General features: G+C 43.7%; 1 protein-coding gene across 1 annotated transcript in view; it reads left to right on the top strand.

Annotated features, from left to right (window-relative positions):
• Positions 1 to 18,787, top strand: part of ADAMTS17 (ADAM metallopeptidase with thrombospondin type 1 motif, 17) — a 163,322-nt gene that overhangs the window by 58,964 nt on the left and 85,571 nt on the right. Inside the window, exons 7-8 of the mRNA XM_009076620.1 lie at positions 17,151 to 17,291; positions 18,599 to 18,749. Of these exons, the coding sequence (XP_009074868.1) occupies positions 17,151 to 17,291; positions 18,599 to 18,749 (292 nt within the window). The remainder of the gene's footprint in view (positions 1 to 17,150; positions 17,292 to 18,598; positions 18,750 to 18,787) is intronic.

An 18,787-nucleotide genomic window follows, 5' to 3' on the forward strand; every position in this document is an offset into this window, starting at 1 on the left:
AGCTCAGTTTGGCATTCACAGATAGTTTCTGATGTGGATTTTGGAAAAAGGGAATGGATTACTAATTGATGTGTCAGATTCCTAATCTGCCACTAATGTCATTTGGACTGACTGCAAAAAAACACTATTAGGGACAGCTGCACTGTGAAAACATGGAGACATCATTAAATAGGTCCATTAGGATTAAATACATCCTATAAAAGTTCATCTTCAGGTTTAACCTATAGAGTTGTTGCTTGGTGATGGGGGTGACATGACTTTTATCTCTTGAATTTAAATCTTCCAATCTGTGGCAATAATTCAGTGGATGCAATGGGAACATCCATTTGTATTTAGAGACAATTTTTCCTACAAAAGGTCCAGGAGAAGAATTTTGCTGTTACAAAAACATCACAGGCAGTGTAGAATCCACTGAATATGTGATGAGGCTGCAAATCATACACTTCTTCCCATGGAAGACAGGACCCTCAGCAAGCCTCATTCCTTCATTTAGAGTGGTCGGTAATGGATGTCTTTTAAAATAACACACTTAAGTGTAACCACAGTGAGTTGGGTTTCATCCAGGGGTTGCTGGCTGGAGTTCTGTGTTCTGACCTGCACAAAAGAGACCAAGAGCTCACAGTGGTCACTGAAATCTGAAAAAAGTCTAAATCAGAGGTCTTCATATTCGAAACATTATGAACACAGAACACTTTCTTACCCTTATCCTTCCTCAGACTAGCGGGGCAAGTCCATCAGTAAAAGCTTGAAAATGCCCTTCTGTTGTGAACAGGATCCTGAATGTACTTCTCTCTTCCTCCTCCTCCATGAACTGCACCAGTGTGAAGTTGGTCTGAGATTCATACCCCAAAGACCACCCTGAACCACTGACTTTTAGCAAAATAATGCCACTTCCCCCTCCCTTGGCTCTCTTTGCCTACAGCACTGACTTTGTTACCATTTTCAAGTCATTCTCCAAAGAAAAAGGCAAGTAAGTTCTTTAAACAAAAGCTGGGATTCATCCTTCTATCCTTTAGCCCCTAAATGCAGCAGGGTGGGCTGTAGCCAGTGGTTTTTCAGGACAACAATGCCAGCTTTGTTGCCATTCCTGTTTCTTTCAACAGCCTCAGCTTTCCTGTTGTGGGCTGGGGGCAGGCTTGGGTGAGGAGGGAAGATTCCCATTCATGAGCTAGCGGAACCTGGCACTGCCTGGCTGCGGAGAGAACAGCCGGAGGTGGTATGGCTGGGAGCCACCCCGTGTCAGATGCCCTTAAGAAAGTGAATTAAAATCCACTGACAATAAGCAAGGAACAATCTGTTGCCAACAGTCTGAAACCGCATGGCCTCAAGCTTGAAGCTGAAACAGATGAGGACAAAAACGAGTCCAAAGGTAAAAAGCCCCATAATGCGCAAACCAAACAGCTCTGGGCTTGGAATCAGACAAGAGTTTGGAACCAGCAGGTTTCTCTCCAGTGTGATTATTTGCTTTAGATGGTAAGTATTGATAGGTGTAGCTTGGTTAAAATTACTTTAGGGTGCATGATTATTTGCTGCATAATTAAGTATAGCCTATGTGGTGTGTCTCAAGCAATGGTGTTGCAGGTAGGGGAAAAGCACTTTGGATCTTCCCTTTGTGGCCTGATACTTATCTGAATATACCTTCTTGTGAAGAAACTTGCCTCCCTGTTCTGTGTAGTGCAGCACCAGCAAAGAGATTGATGCAAATGTGCCAGAATGTGAAAACATTGCAGGCTGAGGAGGAAGGTCACTTGAGCAGATCCCAATATGCCCTGTAACAACTTACACTGGCACAGCCAGGTCAGTGTGGTGCAGACATACAAGCTTAATTGCTGAGAGCCAAGCAAGAAATTAACAGTTCCCCTTCTCCCAGCCCTGCAGTTATAAAGAGTTGGTCATACTGCATTTGAAGAATGAAGAGTTTCACATGGAAGCTGAGGACTTCCCCAGTAAATGTAACACAGAGCTGTGCAGACAGGTAGTGCTGCAGGGTGCACACTGTGCTGATACAAACCTGATTCTTTTCCTGGGACACTCTGTCCTCTGGTTCCAGGTGGGATAGGGCCAGCCAGCCAAGCCATGGTGGTGGGGCAAGGGAGTGGTGCTGGAAATCATATAGAAATTGAGGGACCTTTGCTACAAATTGTCTGATTTCATCCTGGGGTTATAGCATCTCGGTGCAGGATGTGGGAGCTGCGAAGCTGTTTCGAAAGGAAACAACCCAATAACCCTCTCTGCCTTTTACAGAGCAGCTCAGCATAGTCTAACCCTTCAATTCAGGGCTCTACTGATGTAGGCTCTGTTGCAGCTGAGTGTAGTTTCTGTCCTGCCTGACTTTAAACATTAACCCTATTTTTATTAAAAATCTCCCATCTGAGCTGCTTTTTCTGCTCTGTGCTGCTCTGAGTTAGTCCCACGTTTGTCAGGCAGGTTCTGCCTGACCTGAATTTCTGTGGAAGTTTTTTCTTCATTGCTATTGCAGAAGTAAATCAATTCATTGCCAGGAAGCAATCTTGTCCCCAGGTTACTTCTTATCTGCCAAAAGACTTGAAAACCAACATTGCTAAAGTTGCAGAATCAAACACGTCAAAGCGCCAGGGTTAGCTGAACAACTTCAATTTTAACTCTACTTCTTCTGTCCTGCAAAGGAGGCCAAACTTCTATTCACAGGGTAAGATTTTCAGCATGTACCTTAACACATGCCCACAGGCATCTTATTTGCTCCTGTGAATCAATGTTTTACTAGAGACCTCGCAAAGAGGTGCCCATTTTGTGGGCCTGCAGGGCAGTATCCATTTCTGGATGGCTCAGGGGTACATCTGTCTAGTGCCTGGATAAACCTCTGCAGTGGCACTGCTGGCAGTTTGGGTGTAGATTGTGCCTTGTGGAGAGCTGTAGCACAATTCCCTCTGTGCCTTTATAAACCCTGTGTGGCTGTTTGGACCACACTGCAAAAAGCGGTGTTGGAACTCGCATGTCTGCATTTGTAGGGGTGGAAAATCAAGGTCAGCTGGATCCCAAGGAGGACTGGAGCCAGAGGCAATCCCATGCAGGCTTTACTCTAGCAGGCTCAGGTACTAGTGGCTGTGTTGATGCACTAAGACTTCCTGAGCAGCTGGGGAGTTGGATTCAGGCAGCTCCTGCCCCAGCTATATTCTCCTAGTGCCAGCACTCTCCACTTCAGATCTCACAGGGGTATGTCGCTGTCCCAGTATATTGCAGTCTCAAGAATACTGGGAGTGACTGGCTGCTGTGTAGACATATCCTGAGGCTGGCCAAAAATGCTGGCAGCAGTCTGTATCCACCCTGGAGTTGCTAATTTTATTTTCTGCCATTTGTGTTGTAAATCTGTTGTGGAATGTCTCTCTCTCTCTGTGTTCCCAGGCTCCTTTTTCTTGTTCCCCTCCTCCCAGGTTTCTTTCTTCTTCCACAGATAATTGCAAGCACATTTTCACAGTTAAGTTGCCCTTCTCTGTGCAGCTCTAAAGGACATAATGGAACTTTGCCTATTTCATCAAATGTGCTTGTACATTGACTTGGTGTGATCTAATCAAAGCAGTTATTAAATATATTCTGGTTTTTAGAGAGAACTAGGTATATCCCAAAATTTCAGGAGATGCTTCTTCCAGTTTTGGTAATACACTGAGGAGACTGGTTTGGACAAAGCAAGTTGTTGTGTGCCTAAGTAACTTGATAAAAGCTTTCTGAAAACTGTGTCCTTAGTCAAACAGAAGCAGAGATCAAAGACAGATATAGATCTAATCATGTAAAAATTCAGAGGAGACTTCTGCAAGCACAGATGGTTTGACCTGGGAAAGAGGTAGTGATGGAGCACCACTAAACAGCAGGGATGTTTGCCCAAGGTAAGACAGCACAGGGTACCTGAGTAAGTTGAGTCCCAGAAGGAGAATATCCCTGCTCCATTAACCTTGTCTGGGCAGGTGCTTTTTGCAATGACAGTAGGATATCACATAGAGAAAAATCACACAAAGAAAATCCTATACAGAAATCACACAGAGAAAAAGAAGACTGGGAAGGGAAAATAGGGAGGTTTGAGCAGTATCATGTGCCAGACTCCGGATAATAGGCCAGGGGTTGGGTGTGTTGTTTTAGTTTTATGTGAAGCTGCAAGATATTTCCAGGTGCAGTTACTGAACCTGCTAATCCTGGCATGGTGGTGGAGTACCTTCCTTCTATCCATGAGTATCATTTCTCACCCTTGTATCTTCCAAATTTGATAGTTTATTTATGGTGTTGGAATGTAGTAACACTGGAACTGGGCGTGGGAATGCCCACCTCCCATTGCTTTCTGCACTCTTGTGGCAAGCATTAGTGTGGTTCTGGGCAAGGGTTTCTATGGTTTTACTCTCTGCTTTGTGAAGGATCTCTGTGTAATCCCGAGTGAAGCAACATTCCCTTGCAGTCCCTCTAATTTCTTTGTTTTTGAGCATCTTGTACAGCTTTACTTAACATAATAAAACTGCACAAAACAGGCAAACGACAGTCACTTACAAACTCCCAGACAACACAATTTTCATTTAATCAATAGCTTTGTAGCTATGCCAGCTCTGCCTTTCTTTTTGAAGGCTTACTTTGCTGAGTAAGCCAAGGCCATGTTAAGTAGCTGGACCATAATGATTTGGCAAATCTTGCATCTGCTTCCTGCTACAAGGCTTCTGGTTTCATACACCATTGGCTTTTCTGGCAGCAGCCTTGTGCACCCAGTGACCCAAAACATGGGGACAGTACAAGTCCCCATTGTGCAGCCTCTCACTACACACCAAGACAGGAAATATTAGGTTGGTAAGTGCCATTTACCAAATAATCATTTGTTTTTATACAAGGGCAGTTGATCTAGATGAAATATTTACTTTTCCACTAGCAGTTGGGTTCCAATAGCCTGTAACCCATGCTGTCTGCCTGGCCTGCTGAGTTCAACAGGTTCCAGGTGAAAAGGACTGCTGAGCTGGGGAAGGTGATAAATCCCAGGCTGTCACTTGGAAAAGCCTTCAGTAGTAAACTCAGCAGCAGCAATGGCAGTGGAAATGTTGTTGCCTCTACAAATGTGCTTCCCTTTACTCGTTATGTCAGTGGAAGGCTGCGCCGTGGTGGAACAAGGTTGGCTGCCTCTTGGCCAACAGTTGTGTTGGGAAATGAATTTCAGCAAAAAGAGTTTACTAGAGAAATGAAATAAACAGGCCTGCTTTGTTCTCACTGATCCCTTTCCATTTGCAAAATCCTCTCTGCATCAGATGCTGAGCCTCTTTCCATTGCTGGGTCCAACCCAGCAGGGAGTTTTGTCATCTCTGTCTTTGCTTGAACCCCAGTTTACCGAAAGAAAGGAGAAGAATAGCCCACAGTTTTCTCAGTTTTCTGCTTTTGCTCTTGTTTACGTAGATCAAATCAAAGCAAAAGGAATCTAATCATAATGGTTTGTTCTCACTTGCTTGAAAAGTTTCCTTCCTGCTAAGCTCTAATTAGCTTATGTGGTTGAGCCTCAAAAATGATGTTTTTTTACTGTGCCTTCCTTCTTTGCTCCAAAATCCACTGAGACACTCACTTTGTACCCCAGATCTTATCCTTATGTGGGACAGTTTGACCTTTCAGAAATTTCTGGTGTCCACCTTCTGGTAGCTGTTTCTCACCTGCCAGTGACAGTCCAAATCCTCCCTCCCTGCTGTTTGCCAGCATCACTCCAGAGACAGCTAACAAAGTGGCAGGTTTCTAATCTGGGTTTTAAGTATTCATCTTAATCACACACAGTGAAACTAGACAGGATAAAGAAATGCTCTGTAGAAACAGTTTACTTCTTAGTTTAGGTAGTCTCTGTACTTAGGAAAAGGATCATTCCTTCCAAGGAAAAGCACAGCTTCCTTTCTTCCTCCTGAAATCACAACCACTAGCACTTTTCAATGGGTCAATTCTTTCCTATCTAGTTCCTCCTTTAAGTCAGGTAAAGCTGCTTGCTGTGTAATGTGGGACAGATTCAGCCAAAGAAGGCAGAACTCTTCCCTAGTGTCTATCATGAGCCACCATGGGCAGCAGTGATCAGATTTGGATAAAAATGCAAATTGTCTGTGTTTAGTAGCTTTAAAGTAATGCAGCAAACTGGGTTTTCCTACAGGAGCATTACAGTAACAACTTTGTCTTTTGCTTTCCTGCTTGTGTGCACAAATATCTCCCCCCACCTATTCATTTGAAGTGTCATCATCTCCATTGGATTTAATTTATACCTCTTTCTCCATTTCACTCTGCTCTTGACACATTTTCATTATGAATCTAGATCTGGTCCTGAAGCTCCTCTCCATTCAAAGAAAAAGACCAACTTGTTTGTGTAGAAAAATATATTTGTGTTTTATTTTTATACCTTAAGTACTACCATGCATATCTGCAGCTCATTCTGAACTGTTTGTGGTGTGTGTTGAAGTAACCTCACCAGGTTTGCCAAGTGTGTTGCTGCAGGCAGCACCTCTGAGCGCAAGGAACAGAGTCCCATGGGAAAAGCTTGTCCACAGTCTCCAGGAAGCTGTCGCCAGTTCAATGACATGCACACTGCACCTCTTATCAGCTAAAGTCCCTCTAAAGCCATATCTTCTTATGAAGATAACAGGCTTTTTTTCTTTTTCTGTCATTTGTCTTCACATTAACATGTTCAAGCCAAAATTATTCAAAGCAAGATTGACTCTTTTCAAGTTGCTTTTTCCTTTCTTCATGTCGCTTTCTTAGTATGAAAGCAAACTTGGCTTTGTTAGCCTTGAGGTTTGCAGGCAACCAGGCACACCCACTACCCAAAGAATTTCACTTCAGTATTGGTCTGAACATATCATTTCCAAATTGCTTTGATACCAAGCCATAATTTGCAACATTCCTGTTTGCTATTGGGTCTCTCCCTGCTGATAAAACAAGTGAGCCGAAGTGAGATAGTGGCTGAACTCTTAAAATCATTTATGAACAGCCAAGGCCAGATGGTTCTGGGATTATAAATTATTTTCCCAGCTGCACCATTATGAAAAACCCCAAGAGTTTAGGGAATTGGGATATGGGAGTACCACTATTGGAAACTGTTTCCGTAAGGATGGGGAGCGCTCCTGAGTGGTGGAAGTGACTGTGAAAAGGATACCACTGGAAATGCCATGTCCTTGGAGCAGATGTCTTCAGCTGAACTGCTGCAGACTAATCCATAGAACTGGGTCATGCATTTCCCATGCAACTTTTTATTCTGGAGAGTTCTGATGGTGGTTTTCATTCTTACAAACAAGAGTGAGCCCTCAGGTTAGTTACTGCCTTACACTGAATCAGTGTAAGAGGCTCACATAGGATGGATTTTCTTCTTGCACTGGATCTGCAAGCCCACACTGATTGACAGTGTGGACCAAGAAAGAGGGTGAAAATACCTCTGTGAAAAGGACTTGTGCTGCTCTGGGAACCATAAAGCACATATCCACTGGCTTGTCTGGGAACTGCAAAAGAGCATGCTGGTAGAATTTATGTGTGCTACAGTTACTTCACACCTCTCTGTCTTTTGATATTGGCCATCTCCTCTTTCCCACCTCCAGGAATGGAGAATTCATCTCCCAGTGTGGGGAAGGCAGCCAGCATTCCCCACTCCTACAGTGCATTCCCCAGGCTGTCCCACTTCCCCAGTGCTCAGCAGTGGGTGGCTTCCTGATGGGGCAGAATGTGGGACATCTGTGGTCACTTGTGTTGCACATATTTGGCAAATATTCTCCACCATCTCTCCCTTCTCCTTGCCTTTCTTTTAAGGGTATCTCGTTCTGCAGCTCTTTGACACTCAGTCATTAATGCAGTTGACTGGAGGCTTTCACTGGTTTCACAGGAGTTTGGAAAAGTGCACTCAAGTGATTGTATGTAAGAGCTTCCCCTTAGGTTGCTAGCACTGTGAGTGACAGAGCTGTCATTGTGCTCACTGAGCTTTTGTCTCTCTTCCCTAGTGGGTGGGAAATCCCACCCAGCTATCCCAGGGTTTGGTCTTTTTTCCACCCTACAATTTATATTCCCTTTTCATCTTCTGAGGAAATGCGTGTCACATTTTCAGAGGGCTCGTTCTCACCCACTTCAGGCAGTGCTGAAAGCAAACAACTTGTTCCCCTTCAGCATGTTACTTCTGTGATGCCCCAGGGTGCTTCCCCAATACAAGGAGCTACAGATGGAGCACAGCAGCCTCTGTGAAATGGGCAGAAGTTCTCTGCCCACCAGTGGTTCATTCCTACTCATTGTGCTCCTTCTGCAACAATTCCCTGTTTTCTGAAACAAGACTGAAGCAAGTGAGAAAGGGAGAATTTTTATGACCAAGAAGTGGATTAAATCTTTAGGAGGGCAAGGAAACAGCTTGGTGCATTTTCATGGGGACGTTACCCTTTGGCCCTCAGATAACTTTATTCTTACTTCAGGCTCACAGCTCATCTGTGATCATGACAAGGAGCCAGTGTGAGACCAGTGATTCCCAGTAGAGAGTCACTGATCCATGTTTTACAGTGAATAGGTTTTTATATATCTGTGTTCACCTCTTCAACAGGCACTGAAGGAATTAAAGCAATCCTTGACTCCTACTGATGCTGTTGTGTCAGAAACCTGCTGTGTGTTGTTGACATGTATCAAAGCATGTGAAAGGGTTTAGAAATGCACAGCATCTGTTTGGATGACTGCATGGAGATGGGGTAGTGTTTTAAGGATGTGAAGGGGCCAGGAATCTACATGCTGTGTGATGGAAAGGTCCAGAGGGCCAAAAAAGAAAGGCTGGATGGAAGCAAATGTTTGCTTTGATCAAAAGGAAAGATAGTAAAATTGTTAGTGTAAGTGTGCTGAGCTCCTGATCTTATTGGAAGGGTGTGAGGACAGAGAAAGAGCATTTTTAGCCCTGGGCATTATTCCCACATGATGCTGGGGATGTGATTGGATTCATTGCATGAGATTTTCCCACATCTCCATTGCCTGTGTAAGTTCAGGCAAATCCCTGTTGTATCAGCACAATAAGGCTGGACCACTGTGGTCACTTGGGAGTCCTTGTGCAGCAAGGGAGTGAGCTGTTCCAGCCATTCCACACTCAGCCCTGATAACTGAGACTGATAACCTTACTTTGCATCTTTAAAAGTTTTCTTTCAGAGGGACAGGAGCCTAAAGAGGACAGGACTCCTCCTGTGCTGAGGGAGTTGGTACTAAGGGGTTTACATTGTGCTGTCTAAGTCCTTTCAGAGCCTGAATGTGTACTGCTAGAGCTGCTCTGGCTGACAGCTCTCGTGTTTAAAGATCTGTCTTAGATACTTGGAAATGAGGATTGAGATCAAAAGGAAGAAGGATGTTTTCTTGAGGTAGTGCTACCTCTTCAGTGTGGAGTTTCTGCCAAGTTTATTTGTACATTTATTGATCAACTTTAGCTTTTTCTAGGACTTTGTGTTTCGTGGGGTTCTCCTTTTCCTGCCCCAAGGAATACTACCAGGCTGTTGGAATGGCAGGTGTTCAGTTGCATTGCAACTGGATTCCTTCATCTCACCAAAGGTCTTAGAATACATCAGGCAATGCCTGCCCTGCTGTGAATCATCTACTGTGCAAAAGAGGCAAGGATTTGAGAGAGAGAATCCCATGAGTCCACTGGAAAAAGGAGTCAATAATGTGAGCATGTGATATTATTGCAGGGGAGGAAATTGTAAGATGATTCACCTTGTTTTGGTCAAACTTTGATCAGACCACATAAAGGACTGGTGTTGATGTCAGTGGGCTTTGGCCACCTCTGCACTGGTAACCAGGACAATGTGGGCATCAAGCTTTTAGGTAAGATGTTTGAGCAGGAGGCCACACTGCCTGTCCCTGCCATGTCAGTCTCATGTGCTATCTGTCCCTTGCAGCACAGGCTCATACTTGCTGCCTTCCAGATTGTAGGGCAAAAGAACTAATTCTTTTTAAATGAAAACCATATCATAAAGGGCTGAATCTGTCATGCAGCTGAATAAACCACAGCTTTCCACACTGTGGCATTCGTGTGTTCTCACTCCCTGTTGTTGACTTCTTGGCTGCTTGATGAGTAGATAACCATATAAAATATCTGGTTACTTCATTATTGGAGAGTGACATAAACTTGGTTATGAAAACAAGAGTCCAGTAGTCATAGCTCCCTTTAAATGTTGTCTTTTCTGATTTAAAAAACTCAAAGTACAGTGCCCATCCTGAACACCCTTGTTCTAGACAACACTATGTATACAATGACCAGCTTGGATTACTTCAAATACTTTAAGTAGGGTCATCTCCCTGTGTTCCTGAGAGTAGTCCTGACAGCTTCTGGAATAGTTGAGTTATATTTTAGAAACAGTGTTTACATGTTTGAAAAGCCCAAGGTGAAAAAGCCTGTTTTGCATTAAGCCAAAAGGCTTAGTGGCCATTGGTTTTGTAAGAAGGTTACACAAGCTGTTTCCTTGCCTCCTCTCCAGCTCAGCCTACCTCAGTGTTTCCCCAGCATGTGTTTGCTCTCCATCCAAGCCTCACTTGGACCTCCTCTGACCTCTCTGGCTGTCTCTGCCTCTCCTGGGTTGCTCTGCAGAAGCATCACCTTCCTGAGTCTCTCTCAAACTTGCTGTCCTCACTTTGCACTTCACCTCCTATCACCACTCCAGCTCTAATGAGCAGCCCCACTTCACTCCTGCCTCTGTTATGCCTTTATTGTCAACTGGATGGAAACCTCATAACTTGCAAGATAACAGCATTTTATATTGAAACATTGAACATGTTGAACCAGTTCAGAAGTAGGCATCTTTCCAGTGGTGCAGCTTCAATTTCAAATGCTAATAAAAATTCCTAACATTGAACTCCATTTGGGACTGAATGGCTCACAGACTTGATGATGTGGTGTACTGTCTCCCACCCCTGGTTCAAGTCCAGCCCAGGGCAGTAGCTGCTGAGTACTGTTGATGTACCTTCTCTGCTTAGTGACCTGTATTGATTGAGTTTAATGGCCATGTTTAATGTTCTCAGCTGTCAGCCAAGGTCCCTGTGTCACCTCCTTCCATACCAGCATCTTCCTTTGTGGTTGAGATTGGATAGACTATAGAGAAGGGATTCCCTTCTCAACCTTTCATTCAGACCTGATAGAAATTGGGAAGGGGGAGGAATGTTGTCCTTCACTTGCATCCTTTGTATGGATAAACAGATGGCATTTGTGCCCACAGTGTGTCTAGATAGCAATCCTTCTGTGGGTACTGTCATCCTGCCCACACTGAAATGCCAGAGTGGATCAATTACAGCTCCTCTTCTCCCTTCCCTCTCACACTGTGTGAAGGTGTTGTCCTATCTGCTCTCCCTTTGCATTTATCTCTCCAGTGGGGTTTAGAAAGAAATCTTGTATTTATTCCTGGCTCTGCAATTGATGCTGGATTACTTCTGGGTGAGTCATGGCAAGCTGGGTCACAGGGAATGATTTCTCTCATGTTCTTTTCTGAGAAGGTCAGTGGTGACCTGCCCTGCTGTGATGTGCAAGCTCTGGTGCTGCATGTAGCTCCTAGCAATGCACTGTTCCCTTGCAGAAACAGAGCCTGCAGGAGAACATCTGCAGGCTAAGGCATCTCTTCCAAACACAGGTTGAGAAAACATGCTTTACAGTGAACAAATATCGGCCAAGAACGTAGAAACCTTGGTGGCCCTATTGAGCTTTTCACTTGGAGTGTTAGACATCACTGCCTTCTCCTGTGTCCCTCTGTGTTTGGGTCATTGCTGGAGTGGGCCCTTTGCTCAATTCTCTGGTCCATGTTGGTCTGCAGGGCTGGCCCCAAGAAGCTCTTCCTTTTTAATGTGTTGCTGAGCTTACACAGTTACAACCCTTTGTGAGTTGGTTGTTTGGGAAGAGGAAGATTCTCCTTTGGATTTCTGTTTGTAGAAGTGAGAGACATCCCACTGCTCTCATTTCCTTCTTGACAGCAGGATGACCTCTCTGGCCTTCGGGGAAATGGTGACTGGGGTTGGTGCAGTTGTGTGGAGAGCAATCAATCATGTGCCATGCACAGGTTTGATAAGCAGCTGAGGTGACAGGAGGTCACCTGGGGTAGCCTTGGTAGCCATGAGTGTCACTCATTTCTAAAGTGAAGCAGAGTTTGACTCACCCTGAATTATCTGCAGAAAATGGAGTGGTTTGAGTTTCGCAGGAAGGTTATGGAGAAGGTCTTTCTACCAGCCAGCTGAAGTGCTTATTTGAAGCAGAGGCATTGCAGAACCTCCTGGTGTTTTCACTTCTGGATGTGTTTTTTTCAGGCTTCCCTTCATGCCTTCTTCTTTCACTTGCTACCCTTTCTCTGCCGTTTTCTGAAGAAAAGCTCTTCTTTTACTGCTGATGGTATTTTCTATCAAACTCGCCTCTTGTCCCTACTTCCTATCTCTCCCCACCGGATGGGGAGTGAATGATAACAGTCCTGGGGATTTCTCAAGTGCTTTCTTACCAGCCACAAAGTTGCAGCTGTTGAAAAAATTTTAAGTGTCTCCTAAATCAGTTTTCTCCAGCCCTTGGCATCATCCTTTAACTCGGATTTGGGGCTTTTAGTAGGAAACCTAGCAAGAGTCATAGTGGTTTTGATGAAGATTTGTATACATGACCTTGAGAACTTGGAGGTGCAACGTGCAGTGCATTGAAGGCAGTGAGGTTTTCCACAGGCTTTGGTGCACTTTGGCTCAGGCTTTTAAAGAATAACAGGAAATATTGGAAAACTCACCAAGGGTAAACAGAGCAGTTTGGTTACATTAACTGTCTAGAGGAGAAGCTCCACTAATGACCGAAACAAACAAAGCAAGTGCATTCGTTTAGCATTGCTGTGGGAAAACAAATGGCTGATAATTGCTGTTAGTTTAAAAGGGTTACACAAGAAATTGGCCAGCTCAGGCCCAGAGTGTAATTCTGGCATCCTGACCCAGTTCTAATTGCTGCACAGACGCTGACCAAGAGTAGTGTCCTGGAAAGGAGCACAGACTTCAGTGAGGCCAGGGCTCAAGAGACTGTGCTGGTTTTTATTCATAGCAATGCTGCTTTAAAGTCTTTTTCTAAAAAAAAAAAATAACCTGCATCAAAGAGATCAGTTGTTGTTGCCTCCCTGTGACTCCTGATAAAATTTGCCTTGCTGTGATTATGTTAACAGTCAGGACTCAAACCAGTCAGTCAGCTTGTTTCTGGACTCACATACGACGAGCAACAATAAATATGCTGCAAAGACACCTCGTGGTGTCTTTGACTGGGAACCAATGCATTATTTATGTTAGGAAAGAAGCTGGAGTGTGAAACCAGAGTCCCAGGGTGCTTACTCTGAATAAACATAGAATGAAAGGAGTTTAAGAGCTGACAGTCTAAGCTGTCCTTGCTTGCCTTTGTGGAATCTCATTGTCTTCGGGAGGAGGATGTGATGAACTGAAGGCTGAAGTTTACCTGGGGGTAAGAATGGAGCTAGTGATTGTGGTAGTAACAGCACAAAGGGAGACTTGGGTCCTGCTCATCCATAATGGCTCTGCTGGGTGTGTAAAGGATACAGGCAGTGTGTGTTTGTGCTCCTGATGAAATGGACAGTTGTCTCAGAGAGCACAGAGGGCAGTGGGTTTGCAGGGCAGTGCACTGCCATTTTGGCATTCCTACTTCTAATCTAAGAACCTTCTTATCAGCTCTTTGTTCAAGTTCTGTTCATGTCAGAATAGAACTCCTTCCCAAGGCAGAGTATTTCAAGAGGCTGATTACCTGCTTCTAATTCCATGTGAATTCTGAAGAGCAGGTAAGATTAGATGATGACAAAGGAAATGCAGAGTACTGAATCGACTCTTACACTGCTGTTTGGTACAAACACATACTGCTCTGTCCCATTTGTTTCTGTTAAAAGGAGGAGGACTATTCATTAGTGAAAAGAATCAGCATGGCATTGCATTTATTATGTGTCCAGGAAAACCTGGTCCCTTTGATGTAGCTGGAGACCCTTGAACTTCAGAAAAGAATGTGTTAGCATGCTAGGGTATGCCTTAGTCCTGCTGGTCATTTAATCCTTTTCTCAAGTGAGTCATTGTAAGGTAAAGTAGATGCTGAGAAAAGTTCTGCATTGCCAATTAAAACAGGCTCCAAAGGTGTTGCTGGTTTCATTCTACCAGAAACTCATCACAGAGAGGCCAGGAGAGGTTGCCTGTGTACCTTGAGGCCAGATCCCAAGCTAATATCAACTGGCATGGTTCTTTTGACTTAGCAGAGCTCCTTTTCTTTATACCAGTAAAGATATTCCTTTCAGGCTCAATTCCTTCATGCTTATGACTTTAAAAAGAATTTCTGTTAAGCAACCAGGAATTATTCAGAAAGGTGTCAATTTCCACACATGTAGGAATTGAAGGAATTTTAGAATAAACCTGTAAATAACTTGAAGTTCTGACTCAGTCTTTGCAGAGAATACAGTTTGTCTGCCTCAATCCCCCCTGCAAAATCAAAGTTGAATAATGACTGGCAGCCTCAGCGCTTCTCCCAGGCAGGCAACTTTCATGAGGTCGGGTTTAAAAGCAAGTTAAGGACAGGAATGTACTAATTAGTAACTGCTATCTTTGTTGTTTGTCAACATTATACCACTTTCAACATGTATAGCAAGAAATAATTGAAGTTAATCAGAAAGCTAAGGTGTTTGTTGATTAACAACTCTAGACCAAACACTACTCTTTCATGGAAGAGTTCAAAACAGGGAGCCCAAATCACCTGGAAAGTCAGGAAGACGATTTGTTTTCACCCTTTGCAAGTGGAACAGCTGATGTGCTGACAAGGAGGTCATTCAGGAAGCTGCCAGACTGAGAAACCCAGAGTAGAAACCTAAAGGACCCAATTTTGAGCCTCAGCACTGTGGCAGTCTCAAGGCAGACAAGCTGCAAGAAACCTTGGAAATCAGTCTCTGAAGAGGCCTGCAGGGAAGCTGGAGAGGGACTCTGTGTTTGGAACTGCAGTGATAGGACAAGGAGTAAACGGGGAGAAATTGAAAGAAGGAAATTGAGATTAGAAACTGGGGAGAAATTCTTCCCTGTGAGGGTGGTGAGACACTGTCCCAGGTTGCCCAGGGAGGCTGTGGCTGCCCCAGCCCTGGCAGTGTTCACAGCCAGGTTGGCTAAAGCCTTGAGCAACCTGCTCTGGTGGGAGGTGTCCCTGCCCAGGGCAGGGGTTGGGGCTGGATGATTTCTAAGGTCCATTCCAACCCCTTTACATTGTGTGATACCATGAAACCGCGGAGGAATACTGCTGGAACTTTCTTCTAGCATGTGAAGAGTTTTCTCTGTGTGTAGAAACAACATGGGTAAAATACTTGGAGTGAGATCCAGGCTCCATTGAAGTCAATGGCAAAACTCCCGTTCACTTCAGTGGAGCAGGAATTTCACTCTTTGCTGTTTCGAAGTTAGACTTACTAATAGACTGTTAGATTATTCCTGCATGCATCAAACAAAATGTGCTTGATATTAATGTTTCTGCTGGGCTCAAAACCCACAAAGGTTTAAAAACAAGAATAACTATGAACTTTGGAGTCGAGAAATTATGTTAAATGTAGTTTTGCTAGAAATAATAATGTCCCTGGAGATAAACCTAAAATAATAGACTCCACTGTATAATCTTCACTTTAAGCTAAAAATAGCAGAGATGGTGGTTTAATCTAAGCCATAATTATCAAACTGCTGAAGCAGGTTTTGGTTCATTGCAACTAGAAATGGATGTCGTGTTTGGGCTTTGAACAGTCAAGTCCCACAACGGGAGCGAAGCAAAGCCAAGAGCACAGTCAGAAAGCAAACAGGAGCCTCTGATTTGTGCAGAAAGAGCATGGATTAGAGTCCCACACTGGATTTAAAGGCACTGCTCCTGCCTTGCTCTGTCCAGCCAGCTGGAGACCCAGTGAGTTCCTATTAATTTGAGTTTTCAGCTCCAAATTGGTGACATTTTGCTAGAAAATGACATTGTCCTTACAAAGCTCCTTTTGTCTAAAAGCCCTTTTCCATTTCTTCTTGGAATCGAAGGGGGAATGTCAGTGTTTCATAGTGTTGTTATTCTGTATGGTCCTAAAAATTGATTTTAATGATCATTTCAAAGCAAGAACTCACTTTCACTGCCAGGCAGCATGGTGTGATGGGCTGAGTGTAGGACTGAGCCAGGACTTCTGGCATGGCACTGATGGTGCAGGTGAACTTGGTCATGTCATTTATCCCTTTGTCATCATGAAGACTATTCCCAAAGGTTTGCTTGCACCACTCTCCTAATGACAGGAAGGTCCTGAGTGTGAAGGTGGATGGAGGTTAAAGTAACACTGTTCTATTTCTGAACACTTTTTGAAATCCTTACCGATGTGTTTGAATTCCCCCATGTATGTTTATCCTATACAATCTGCTGTTTGTCTAGATGGTTTGTTTTGCTGAGTAGGTCACATTCTGTCCTTGCTGAGACTGGCATGGGGCAGTCTTGGTGCTTGTTTGGACAGTGCAGAAATGGGGCTTGGTTTTGCCTCAGGCTCCTAACTGAGCATTGCTGTTACAGAGTCAGAGGCTAATTTACGTTGGAAGGGCCACTGGAGGTCATCTGGTGCAACCCACCACTCAAAAAAGGATCAGCTTCAAAGTTAGATGAGAGGTTGTACAATGCCACTAATTTGGAGAAACATTTTTCCTAACAGTATATTCCAAATTCACACTGACAGAACAAAATTGCCCCATCTCTAGTATTAATTTATTGACCATTCTCTCAGTATGATTTTAGGGATCATATCTACTAGATTTGGAAAAGCAATCCAAACTTTTCAATAAATATTAGCTTTGGATATTCCAGCAGATGTCCTTCAACTGGGCTACAACACTTCTCCATGTTCACTTATCATGAACCCTTGAATTGTTACATTTCCCAGTAGGAAAATCCCTAAGAAGCACATTTAAAAGTTTCAAGCTCATAAATACCAAACCCTTTGTGAAATGAAGGCAATGGATAAATGGTAGGAACCTACAGTTTATTTGTATTTATTTATTTAATAGGTGCCCAGAGCAGTAGGTGAATGATTGTGTGTTGTATGTGCAGCCTCATTTCAAGTTGTTAATTTCTGGGTGTCATTGCTAAGTGCGATGGGAAATGAGAAATCCACATCATAACTTGATAGGTTTTCTTGTCTTGTTTTGTTTTAATCCAACAGCATGGGAATGAGCCACGATGATGACCATCAGCCCTGTGCAGGGAGGTCTCACATTATGTCTGGAGAGTGGGTGAAGGGCAGGAACCCAAGTGACCTTTCCTGGTCTTCCTGCAGCCGCGATGACCTTGAGAACTTCCTAAAGTAAGGATTGTCCTGAGTATCAAAAGTCCTATCAGGCAAGAATCAATGTGTTATTTGAAAGTGAAAAGATAAACAATTTTCCTGCTAAAAAGTGTTTTATTAGGGTTTGCAAGTTTGATTCTCTCCCCATTACAGTATCCCCTTTGAAACTGAGGATTGCAGGGAGACAGATTTATGTGCAGTTGTCAATGTGCTGATAACTTCTTTAAAACAATCCCAGATCACCTGCATTTTACAAAAGATGCCCTTTATGCTTGCAATGGCAGAAATCTGTGTAGGTGGTCTGCAGAAATCTCTGCTGAAGGAGCTGCAGCTTTGTGCTGTGGCTTTTACTGTCTATCTTGTTATTAAATTGCTTTTATTTTATGGAAGCTTTACTTTGCCTGGAGGTAATTCTGATGTGTTATCTCATTCCTCAGTGAGTGTTGGTCTAAAATAGTTCACTATACACTTCTTTCCCATTGCATCCATGTTTCAGTTCATCATATTCAACAGTTTAGGAAGGATTTCTGTCCTGCTACTTGTTATCTCTCAAGTAGTATAGCAACAACTGGAATTGTCTGAACTCTGCAATTATGGTCTTAAACCTACAGTGGAGCTCTGACAGTGCCTGGCACAATGGCCAGTGCTTTTATTGCTAGAAGTGGGTTCAGCATGAAAAATTCCCCACTCTGGGGATTAGGGGTGGGAGAGAAAGGAAAACAGTGACAGAAAATGGGATACCTACTGTTACATTAAAGGCATGAAGCTGGAGAAGAAGTTCATAGAAGATCTCAATCCATCTGGTTGCATCTGATCCCTGATTGATAGAAGGGAGATGACAGTGACATTCCAATTTGTAAAAGGTTGTTGTGAAGGCAAAGAGAAAAATCTTTCCTTTATGCCTGTGATGGATAAGAAAAGAAGTCAAGAGCTGGGGGGTTTCAGGTGAGACATGATGGAAGATTATCTAGCTGTCATTTTAAGGCTTGTGAAGCTTTGGGCTAGATAGCCTGAGGGCAGAATTGAGTCTCCATCAGATTTTTAGGAACAGCTTAGATGAATGTTTAACCCAGAATGTTTGAATGTAGTCTATTCTACCTTGAGACCTGGGGCCAAGAAGGAGTTCCCAAGAACCTTTCTATCCATAGTTTTCAATGATTTAGAAGGCTACCAGATATACAATGGGGAAAATCACCACAGTTTCACACAAGATCATCAGATTCCTTGTTAAAGAGAGGACAACAGTTTCTCTCTGGCAGTTATCTAACACTCCACTTCAAAGGTGCTTTTCCCTTAAAGGCATCTTTAATTCCTGCCCTGCACAGGTCCAAGGTCAGCACCTGTCTGCTGGTGACAGACCCCCGAAGCCAATACGCCGTGCGACTCCCTCACAAGCTCCCTGGAATGCACTACAGTGCTGATGAGCAGTGCCAGATACTGTTTGGGACCAATGCCACCTTCTGTAAGAATATGGAGGTAAGAGCTCATGGGGTGTCACACCTGGGGACAAGGTG

The sequence above is a fragment of the Acanthisitta chloris genome, unplaced genomic scaffold, assembly GCF_000695815.1.
Source record: "Acanthisitta chloris isolate BGI_N310 unplaced genomic scaffold, ASM69581v1 scaffold12846, whole genome shotgun sequence".
Lineage (NCBI taxonomy): Eukaryota > Metazoa > Chordata > Aves > Passeriformes > Acanthisittidae > Acanthisitta > Acanthisitta chloris.